Source organism: Entelurus aequoreus, linkage group LG09 (genome assembly GCF_033978785.1).
Source record: "Entelurus aequoreus isolate RoL-2023_Sb linkage group LG09, RoL_Eaeq_v1.1, whole genome shotgun sequence".
NCBI classification, from domain to species: Eukaryota; Metazoa; Chordata; class Actinopteri; order Syngnathiformes; family Syngnathidae; genus Entelurus; species Entelurus aequoreus.
Window position 1 is genome coordinate 62,797,595 of NC_084739.1, and position 12,131 is coordinate 62,809,725.

Consider the following 12,131-nt stretch of genomic DNA (forward strand, 5'->3'; position numbering starts at 1 on the left):
TACCAGGAGGTGGAGCTCAAGGCATATACTGTACAACAGCTTATAACTGGAAGTTAACATCACAAAGAGGCAAGTCCATAAAAATAGACTGACCATACGTCCTCTTTTCACCGGACATGTCCTCTTTTGCGGAGCTGTCCGGGCGGAGTTTCTTTAATGCCTCAAATGTCCGGCATTTTGAGTTAGGGTTCCGTGTATTTTCAATGTACGTTCAGGGTTAAGAAGGGGTTAAAAACAAAACCAATTGTGCACAAGCAGCAGCATTGGTGAGGGAGGGGCAGAGACAGAGAGAGCGAGAGAGCAGTACATATTCTGTACAATTGACCACTAAATGGTAACACCCCAATAAGTTTTTGAACTTGTTTAAGTCGGGGTCCACGTTAATCAATTTCTTTCAAACTGTCATTGCTCAAAATATAATATTGAATCAAAATCAATGTTATTATGAATTATTGACCTATCCAAGGTTCCCATTACTTCACATCAAACATTACACTAAGAAAAATATTTTTGGTGGAAGATTTTGCATATTTTGTGTGTTTGCCATTAGAAACATACCTTTGTTTGACAAAAAAGGGCGGAAAACAAACCAACAAAAAAACAACATAAAAAAAACTAAAACATTTTGAAATGAGGGATAGATGTGAAGTTGATGTAGACTCCAGGGATTTAAGTGTTAAATATAAAATGTATGTATGTCCTGGCACACCATTGTCATCATTTCATGACCGAAGCAAAATACTTTTTACACTTTTATACTGAAATAAATACACCCAAAAACGTATTAAATAAAAACATAGAAAAAACTACCAGCAGCGGTAAAGTTTAGATCCATGAAGGAAAGAAGAAAGTGAATGAATGTTTATAACTGAATATATTTTTACATATGTTTCCAATTTTTTTTAAATTTTTTTTTAAAATGAATTAAGTAACGTTTATGACAACCTTTTTCCAAAACACAATATAGAATGTGAGATACAACAGGATAATGCAAACGTTTATCTTTTTTTTTCAAAACGCTTACAAAAAAGTGGGACCCCAAAAATTTACTGTGGGACCCCATTTTGAACATTCCTATTGCCAAAACTGCTGTCAACAGAGGAGAAAAAATGCTTTATTAAAATAAATATATTATTTATAAAGCAAGTTCGAGTATCATTGGCAAATTTTCACCTAGTCCCGGCCTTGGCACACATATATGTGTCCTCTTTTTGGGGTTTCACAATATGGTCAGCCTAATAAAAATAGCTTACACATGTAATTAAATATAAAGAAAACATCGAATTTTCCTATAAAAGTAAATGGCAACATACAATGTTATTATCTTGAGGGTGTCTAGTTTCCAGTGTCTTTAAAGTGAAACAAAAACAGCTGCCATTCCAATGAAGGCAGATGACCATCAGCTGGCAGATGATGGAGGTTGTGTTTACTTTCGCCAGTGCATCTCCTCCCATTTTTCCTGCACTGAAGAACTGATCCTAAGTCATGATGACTGAGGCTGGAGGGGAGAAGGTAGACTGGTGATGGATGGAGGTAGGAACCTGCATCTTCCTCCTCCTCCTCTTCCGTGCAAGGGCCGCAAAGAGAAATGTAGGAAACAGGGCGTGCATAACAATGGACTAGTTGTCTTATCATTTGCCCAGACACTTTGCTGCCCTTTTATGACGTTTATGAAAGCGAAATGAAAAGAAAAGTCATTTAGATGGATGCCGTGTGCTAATCTGTGGCGATCAGGCCTAAAGCTCTTTTAGAAATGAAGGTATTTAAACCCAGCAGGAGGCCGCTGGTAAGTCTGCTCACAAGCTGGGTCTTATTACGGACAGCAATTAGAGCTTAAAGTGCACCGAATAACTCTTGTTTCTTGTGCATCATGTTGCATCTCAACAGGAGCGTGCATGACCTTCAGGAAGGGATTCAGGAGCCCAGTTTTGCCCTCCTGGAATCTTCCAGAGCAGAGTTGAGGCCTCAGAGAGATGTTTCCTTACTGTATGAATGCAGCGGTGATTATGAGCTTAGTAGGAGTTCTACATTCTGCTGTAAGCCATAATCCTGCACCGTGCATGAAAATGCTGCGTGTTTTCACTCCGAGTCCGAATGTAGGTCACGCAGTCAAGCCTTCTGGAAGCACTTCTTTAGGAGTTTCGTTTTTGAACAACTTTTGCTGCTGCTTGTTTGTCTTTGCGCTGAGAAGGAACTCAATGCCACGATAACAAAGCCAGCTAACAATAAGTCTGGATTACAATCATTAAGTGATTTAAACTGCTTCTCAGACAATCACATGAGGGTGTTGACGCATCCTAAGCGTATTTGGAGACTTGTCATTGACTTTGAATGATTTGGAGAAGCAAAGTACAGAGTGGGTTGAAATGTAGCTAATCAGTGCTATCGTAGCCGCATGGTAAAAGAGCACTTAGTTGGTGGCTTTGATGGTCATTTATTGTTTTGTTTGTCTCTATGTTGGTTCATTTCCTTAGTTTTCTTGCTCAGTGAGTTAGCTAGTTTGTTGGTTGGCATCTTTTTCAGTCAATGGGATTGTTGGTTTGTTCATTGCTTTATTTGTTAGCTGGTTTGTCATCGGTTAGCATGATGGCCGCCCTGGCAAGTATATTTTTTGGCGAGCTGGTTGATTTATTTCTTAGCTAGTTTGTTGGTTGGTTGGTTGGTTGACTTTTTAGTTGTTACTGTTCAGTTTGTTCATTGGTTTCTGTGTTGCTTTAATGGTTGGTATGTTGGCCTGTTTGTCTTTTGCCTTGCTAGTTCTTTGATGTATTTGCTAGTTGGTTGTTCTGTCATTTTATCAGTTTGTTAGTTTGTTTGTTAGTATGTTTGAGTTATTTGCTAGTTAGATGGTTGGTTCTTTGTCCGGTTGTTGGTTGGTTGCTTTCTTTGTTTTTTGGTTGGTTTATTTGTTAATTGATTGGTTTCCTAATTAGCTGTTTGCATGGTCAGGGAATTATTTTATGGAATATTGGTTGGTTTATTTGTCAGCTTGTTGGTTAGTTCATTGCTTTCTTTGTTAGTTCGTTTCTTCATCAGTTAGAATGTTGGCCAGTTCATCTATTGGTCAGCTAGTCCTTTGATCTCTGTGCTAGTTAGTTGTTGACTTCTTTGTCAGGTAGTTAGTTGGTTTGTTCATTGGTTAGTTTCCTTGTTAGTTTGCGTGGTCAATGAAGTAGTTTGTTTGGTTTCTTTGTCAATGTGTTGGTTTCTTCATCAGTTAGTTAGTACGTTGGCTGGTTTATCTCTTAGTTAGCTTAGCTAGTTAATTGATTTATTTGCTAGTTGGTTGGCTTCTTCTTATTAAGTAGTTGGTTTGTTGGTTGCTTTCATTATTTAAATGGATGATTGTTTTTTGTTTGTGGGTTGGTTAGTTTCTTTGTTTTCGTGGTCAGTGAATTATTTGGTTTCTTTGTAAATGTGTTGGTTGGCTGGTTGATTTGTGGGCGGATTTCTTTTATTTGGTTTCTTAATCAGTTAATGGGTTGTTTGTTGAGCAGGATTACACAACGTTCTTGTGCCTATGAATTGCTGTATTTGCTGTCTCTCCTCAGGGAATACAATACAATAGGCGCCTCCCTACTCCCCGAAAAACTCTGATCTAAATATTCTGAGCATATTTTGTAGAATTTTCTGCACACTGCTAATTGTTTACACCGTAGCGGATAAAAAAATATTTGATCTAGACTGTCTTAGGCCACCTCACGATTCAATTAAAGATTGATTATTTATGCATCGTTAATTTATGTATATTTTACTTTTTTTTTATTTCACTAAATAAGCATTTATTGCTTGCAACTTTGAAAAAAAAGTGCATTTGAAATAACAAATTCCCATCACATTTACTAGATTCATGGAAATGTGTGCAAAACTGTAACATAATTGTCAAATAATAAAGGAGCTGGTCAGATCTCTCAGTGAGAGGCTCGCTGCAGTCAGACAAATTTTAGAACTGTCTGCATGACTTTATTTACAATAAATGTATCAATTATTGACGTTTAATAATTGATTTTATAATCGTCCATGTCCTAATTGCGATGCATCTAAACATTTATTATTACAGACTCTATTGTTAACCAAACAGAAACTAGCTCAAGAGGTTGTTGTTTAAATTAGCAGCACTTTTCCCCGAAGTCTTCCAGCGCCTTCCTCCAAAAGCCCTGATCTCTGAGTTATATGCTGACTCCACCCGTCTCATCCCCGCCTCTCCGTCATATTAAACGGCGTGACTCAGGAGTCCCGTGGGGGTCGCCACAGAATCCGTCGTCCAGCTGAACGCATAAACACCCCCGTGGGCTCTCCTCGGGGTGCTTTGAGTAACCGAGAGGCAGACAAAACAAATAGGAAGTGACACTCAGTGCTGAGGGAGAGCCAAACATGAAAATGAGTCCCGACTTCAGCGCGACCAAATGATGTCAGAGCCTGCAGCGCCTTCCATTTATCATACGCTTAACCTATAAGAGACCCCCTTTTTTCCTGTGAGGCTTTAATAGACACACACAAGTCAGTGAATATACGCCCTGACCATTGTAGTCTGTGCCTGGCTCCTATGCTAATTTGACTAAGCACGGGCTAATCAAGCATCAATCAGGCGGGAAAAGGGGCAGATGTGCATCCATTTAATGAAGGAGGTCCCTTCCCTCCCCAGCATCATTAGTCCACTTGCACCTGAGCTCCATCCATCAATCCTTCCTGGATGTGGTTCACTCTGCTCTGGCTTTGACGCAGCCCCCAACCGGAGGAGGAGAACCCGGGATAATCTCCTTATGTAAGCGGCCATTCAATTCATGGGGCGTCTCGGCGCTAATCCACTGAACGATTCATGCATTCGGAACTCCGCGCGCAATCAAGAAGCAGCAAATAGAAGATAATAATTGTTCAACTAGAAAAATGTCAATCGATCTAGTATTTCAGACCGACTTTGTGGCTTTTGGGCTTTGCCTTTTATACTTTAACTTTGCAGACTAAGGAAACTCTAGCAGTGCTAACAGCTAGCATGCTAGCAACCTGAGTGGATACCCCCTGATAACATGGCTGCATGCTTCTGTAAGTTGACCTTCCCACAAAGATCCTTTATATGGTAGGGTTATGTAACACACCAAATGTGAACAAATACAAGCATACGAAATTCCTGCGAAAACACACATTTAGAAACATTATTTTTCGTGTCAAAATATCACTTTGCGTTTTAAAAAAATATCAAATAATCAAAAATATGATCCAAACAAAGTTTGTTTAAAGGGGAACTGCAACTTGTTGGAATTGTGCCTATCGTTCACAATTATGAGAGACAAGAAAACATGTCTTTTTTTTGGATTTTAAAGATGATAAACGCTTGAAAGATACGGCTAACGTGAGTCACTGTTGTTTGATTGATTGATTGATTGAGACTTTTATTAGTAGGTTGCACAGTGAAGTACATATTCCGTACAATTGACCACTAAATGGTAACACCCCAATAAGTTTTTCAACTTGTTTAAGTCGAGGTCCACTTAAATTGATTCATGATACAGATATATACTATCATATATACTATCATCATAATACAGTCATCACACAAGATAATCACATTGAATTATTTACATTATTTACAATCAGGGGTGTGGAGGGGGGGGGGTGGCTAAGATATGGACAGCAAGTAGTGGACATAGAGAGAGAGAGAGAGAGAGAGATCAGAAGGCGTAGGAAAAAGTATCTGCATTTGATTGTTTACATTTGATTATTATTATTAGCCTTCAAAGTCTCTAAAACAACTTCAAAACCCTTCAACAACGTTGTATATACACACTGCAAGTGTATATATATATATATATATATATATATATATATATATATATACACACTGCAAGTATATATATAATGTAGTAACTTTTGGGTTTAAGCCGGGTGAGAGCACCTCTTAGGGCTAGCCTGGTACCATACCATATGTGTCCCTGAATTGTCGGTCTTATGGTGCATGTGTAGACAGAATGTTCCAACATGTAAATGGTGAGTATGAGGAGTAAATGGTGCTGTGCAATTGTTGCTTTGCAGCATCCGAGCAGGCCCATAAGTAATATATCTGCACTGATGCAATGGTGTGACGTAGAGAGAGAGAGAGAGAGCGAGAGGGAGGCTTCACACTGGTCTTTCTTCTTCCTCCTCCAGCGTGGACACACACCCACCGTGCAGCCCTCCCCTCCTCCTCCTCCTCCTCCTCCTCCTCCCGTGGACCAGCTCTGCTCGGCCATTGACAGCGTCGCCGCATTTCCGACACTCTCAGCCAGCGATGGAGGTGCCAGGCTTAGCGCGCAACAGCATCAGCAGCCCGCTGAGCCCCTGCGAGGGCATGATCAAGGACCTGAGCCTGGATTCCATACAGCTGTGTGAGAGAGAAGGTAAGATGAGTCCTTTATTCTCTGCTATTCATCGCTCATCAACGGGATCAAAGAGTCTGTTTTTGCAAGCATTATTGTGCCTTTTTGAGAGGGAAGGGGGTGCATGTGCGTGTGTGGAATAGCAAACACTTCTCTGGTGTGACATATTGCACGCAGAAATGTTCTTATCTCACGCCACAGGCACGGCCACCCCGCCTTTTAACCGACGCTTTGTGTCACAGCCGCACCGCCGGTCTTAATGAAGTCATGCAGTGAAAGTTTGCAGTCAAATGGAGAGTTTTTACAAGGTGCCAACACGCCGACTGGTGTGATGGTGCAGAAAAAAGCAAGTCATCATCATGACCGGGAGAGGCTCCAACATGGCTGCACACACATGTGAGCGCACAGCCTCCGCAATGAAAAGATTCCTGATCAATGAATGTGATGAGGATTTATTGCAGGGCTTTTGGGAGGTTTGCACGGTGCACTCCGTGGCTGCACTTGAACACGTCCTCTTAGTGCTTTGCTGGCTTGACTCTAGAGCTGTCATTCTCATAAAGGCCTCTCTCAGAACCTGGACCCCGCTGCCAGGGTGTGTGCTCAACATTTGTAGGCACTTCCTGTGGTTGGAACTAAACGGTGCCCGTGTGTCCTTGAGACGCCCACATGGTGTTTGTTTATGGAGCAACACCACACCTGCACACGCTACGCAGTCGGCAAAGAGACCGTTGGCGAGTGCAGGAGTTCACATGGCTGACTCCACCGCCGGTTCCCACTCAGCGCTCCATTCATGTTCCCAATGGCACACAAGCTAGCGCAGTGTTTTTCAACCACTGTGCCGCGGCCGCGAGATACAGTCTGGTGTGCCGTGGGAGATGATCTCATTTCACCTGTTTGGGTTAAAAATGTTTTTTGCAAAGCCGTAATTATAGTCTGCAAATGATGTGTTGTTGTTGAGTGTCGGTGCTGTCTAGAGCTCGGCACAGTAACCGTGTAATACTCTTCCATATCAGTAGGTGGCAGCAGGTAGCTAATTGCTTTGTAGATGTGGGAAACAGCGGGAGGCAGTGTGCAGGTAAAAAGGTGTCTAATGCTTAAACCAAAAATAAACAAAAGGTGAGTGCCCCTAAGAAAAGGCATTGAAGCTTAGGGAAGGCTCTGCAGATCGAAACTAAAACTGAACTGGCTACAAATCTAAAAAAACAGAATGCTGGACGACAGCAAAGACTTACTGTGGAGCAAAGACGGCGTCCACAAAGTACATCCGAACATGACATGACAATCAACAATGTCCCCACAAAGAAGGATAAAAACAACTGAAATATTCTTGATGGCTAAAACAAAGTAGATGCGGGAAATATCGCTCAAAGGAAGACATGAAACTGCTACAGGAAAATACCAACAAAAGAGAAAAAGCCACCAAAATAGGAGCGCAAGACAGGAAGTAAAACACTACACACAGGAAAACAGCAAAAAAGTCCAAATAAGTCATGGTGTGATGGGACAGGTGGTGACAGTACACCTACTTTGAGACAAGAGCTATAGTGATGCATGCTTGCTTATGCTTTAAAGTCATATCCAACAATTGCGACAACGACTTTTTACTGTCAACTGAGTTTCGTTTTTGAATGATTTCTGCTGGTGGTGTGCCTCCTCCGCATTTTGTCAACGCAAAAAATGTGCCTTGGCTCAAAAAAAGGTTGAAAAACACTGACCTAGCGTGTCGTCACCCCCTCCATCCAAAGGTGTGCTCAAAGTTGCTGTAAATGCCTAGAGGGCGCTCTCTCCTTGGATGATTGAGACCCGTCAAACCTTCAGGATACGCGGCGGAAAAGAGCAGCGCCACGGTGCACGTGCGTGTTTGGATCGATCGCCTCTTGAAACTCTGCATTGCTTTCCTTCTTTTAGTCCTCTCCTATGCCAATATCTCTCCTGGAGGTGGGCAGCAAAAGTGCAAGCTAACGCACTGTACCTAGAGATGTCTGACAACACGTTCCCAGCCCCTTCCTGCTCCGTCACCGTCATTCTCACTGTCTACTGGGGTTCGTAAGATATACTGCTACTAATTAAGTACTGTGGCACTAATGAATCATAAACGGTACTATACTGCGACTGAAAAATACCGGTTCCCTTTTTGTTCTGTTAGGCTGTCGTCACACTGATTTTGCGAGCAGAGGAGCATGTTTGACAGCGCACACACACAGAGTACTTACAAGCAGACACAGTGTGTAGACAGAAAAGGGAGAATGGACGCATTTTAGGTGTAAAAAGTAAAGATAAAGGTGAAGTTATAACACTGAAACACCCCCAGGAAGAGGCGCTTTAAGACATGGCTAGCTAGCTAGCTAGCAGTGAACGTCCATCCGCAGTGTTTTAGCTACTTCTAAATCACTAATCCTTGTCTCCATGGCGACTAATAGAGACAAATGGAGGACGAGGAATAGCTAAACATGCTTCACTACACACCGTAGGAGGATACAATAGCTCACTGCTAACAGCAAGCTAGCATTGCTAAATGTACAAACAAACGCCATGGGTGGATCTACACCTGACATCCACTGTAATGATACCAAGTACAAGAGCGTATCTAGTCGATACTACTATGATTACATCTATATTTTTTATCATCACACAATCTTTTTTCCTTTTTTTTAAATGTATATTATGTTTATAAAGTCAGTAAATACGTCCCTGGACACATGAGGACTTTGAATATGACCAATATACGATCCTGTAACTACTTGGTATCGGACCCATACCTAAATGTGTGGTATCATCCAAAACTAATGTCAAGTATCAAAGAAGAGAAGAATTAGGGATTATTACATTTTAACAGAAGTGTAGATAGAACATGTTAAAACAGAAAATAAGCAGATATTAACAGTAAATGAACAAGTAGATTAATAATTCATTTTTTACAGTTTGTCCCTTTTTAATGTTGACAAAATACTATAATGATAATTGACACAAAATGTTACTGCATATGACAGCAGACTAATTAGGAGTCTGTTTGTTTACTTACTACTAAAAGACAAGTTGTCTAGTATGTTCAACATTTTATTGAAGGACTAAATTACAATAATAAACATATGTTTCATGTACACTAACATTTGTTGTTAAAATAAAGACAATAATGACATTTTTGTGGTGCCCTTTATTTAGAAAAGTATAATTTTGGTACCAGGACCACCCTACTGTCTACCGTAGTGCTGGTCTGGTATAGCAGATCTGGCTTAAACCTCTGGTCAATGTTGTCTCTGCAAGTTTTGTAAATGTGTTTCATGTTAATTGAGCTATGTTTCACTCAATAGATACATTGCTGAACAATTTCTCTACTATACATTTGAACAAAACATGCATAAAAGTTGTAATTATAAATATGATAAAAATGTTTCAAATAAATAAAAGTGTGAAAAAAAAGTTTAATGTCAAATTCTGCTTATGGCCCAATTTTAGCCAGATTGTAAGTAGGAATGTAACAGAATAACAATTTCTTATCACAGTTATCGTGACCAAAATGATCACACTATTGAATGTACTCAAAAAGTACTTTTACAAAAATTCCTTAAACACACACTGAAATCTTTTGACTTTTGAGTATTTTTTTAATGACTAAAATAGACACTGTTATAAGAGCCACTGTTTTGCATGTTTTGTTTTTCTTATGCCTCACTGATAGTATTTTAGTCTTGTTTTAATGGCTAAACTTTTATATATTGGTTTGTACTGTAGCACTTTAAGATGTACTTAATTAAGCATGCATAACAAATCAAATCTAGTATTATTTATGATTTCTGCCGGGCGTTGTGGCGCCCTACTCTGTCCAGCGGTCCTTGAACGCACCGTGAGAACACCTGGGTCTCGTATTCCTTGAGTATGGAACGATGACTGTTGAAGAGAAGCCAGCCTGTAGGTTCAAAGTGCACAAGTAAATATCTTATTTACTCAGACACTAATGTGTTTTTATCACTTTAGATAAGGGTGTGTTGTTTCTTAATGGGGACAGACGTTGATGTCTCTTGTTTTCATGTTCGCGAGCGAGCTGGCGGCAGTCAGTCTGTGAGCTTTTAGTTAATGAACCTTTAACTATCATTTTTAATCCACTTTTTACTTTTTATCAAAAATAATTCCCTGTTTTAATTGAATTGTTTTACTTCACCTACGTATGTTTTGTACAGCGCTTTGTGATTTTGTCTATGAAAAGTGCTTTATAAATAAAATGTACTTGCTTACTTAATCTAGGTGCAGTTATCGATCACGGTTTTTACTTAATTAAAATGTTAAATGTTGACCGTCAGGAGTTATACCGCAGTTGTCATTAATACTGTTCATCGTTACATCCATAGTTGTAAGCATTAATTTTCCCAATGTGGGATAAATAAGTTGATCCTACTATATTCTATTCCAGTATATCCTGCTCTCTTCCAGCTTTCAGCACATAATGAGGTCAACTAGAACTGTACTCAACATTTGAGTGGCGACAAGTAAAACTGACATAGGAAATGTGAACAGTCTCCTTTTAATCTGACAGAACATGAAGTTACTGGCTCGATGTGTTGGAGTACAACATGCACAGGTATGATGTTTCCTGGGCAGTGTGTTTACGTGTGTGTGGATCGTAAAGATGAAGCACACATGTCTAATATTTCAATATACACCAAGTCAGCTGTGGTACTCCGTGTATGAGGTGCGCATACTTGCCAACCCTCCCGTTTTTAGCGGGAGAATCCCGGTATTCAGCGCCTCTCCCGACAACATCCCGGCAGAGATTTTCTCCCGACAAACTCCCGGTATTCAGCCGGAGCTGGAGGCCACACCCCCTCCAGCTCAATGCGTACCTGAGACTGAGTGGGGACAGCCTGTTCTCAATCCGCTTTCCCACAATATAAACAGCTTGCCTGCCCAATGACGTCATAACATCTAGGGCTTTTAGAGAGTAGAGTGCACAACTGCGCACACAACAAGGAGACGAAGCAGAAGAACGAGGAAATTACAGACATGGCGACGCCGTTGACGAGCAAGATGAAGAAATTCGCTTGCAAGTTCCAAAACGAATGGAAACAAGAATTTCAGTTCATCCAGGACAGTTCGAAGGGGAAGGTGTATGTTGCCTGTAAATATGTAGAACAGACTTCTCCATTGAACACGGTGGCCGAAATGATATACTCATCATGAACGGAGAAGTTAAACAGGACAATACTGCCATCTAATGGATAGCCACCGGAACACTGAAATTCAAGTATTTCTTTTATGTAAATAAAATAAATATATATATATATATATATATATATATATATATATATATATATATATATATATATATATATATATATATATATATATATATATATATATATATATATATATATATATATATATGAAATACTCGAGTTGGTGAATTCTAGCTGTAAATAACCACGCCCCACATAATAACACATTATTATGCCTAATTTGGACAACCAGGTATGGTGAAGATAAGGTACTTTTTAAAAATTTTTATAAAATAAGATAAATAAATTAAAAACATTTTCTTGAATAAAAAAGAAAGTAGAACAATATAAAAACAGTTACATAGAAACTAGTAATTAATGAAAATGTGTAAAATGAAGTGTTGCAGGTTAGTACTATTAGTGGAGCAGCAGCACGCACAATCATGTGTGCTTACGGACTGTATCCCTTGCAGATTGTATTGATATATATTGATATATAATGTAGGAAGCAGAATATTAATAACAGAAAGAAACAACCCTTTTGTGTGAATGAGTGTAAATGGGGGAG

General features: G+C 39.8%; 1 protein-coding gene across 3 annotated transcripts in view; it reads left to right on the forward strand.

Annotated features, from left to right (window-relative positions):
* The window catches only part of phyhiplb (phytanoyl-CoA 2-hydroxylase interacting protein-like b), a 58,249-nt gene that overhangs the window by 1,976 nt on the left and 44,142 nt on the right, over positions 1-12,131 (forward strand). For 2 of the 3 annotated variants that reach the window (XM_062059130.1, XM_062059129.1), the window contains exon 2: positions 6,145-6,374. In XM_062059130.1, the coding sequence (XP_061915114.1) occupies positions 6,266-6,374 (109 nt within the window). In that variant the 5' untranslated portion in view covers positions 6,145-6,265. Of the gene's footprint in view, positions 1-4,828; positions 5,044-6,144; positions 6,375-12,131 lie in introns of those variants that run through there. The other variant, XM_062059128.1, reaches the window with a different exon arrangement.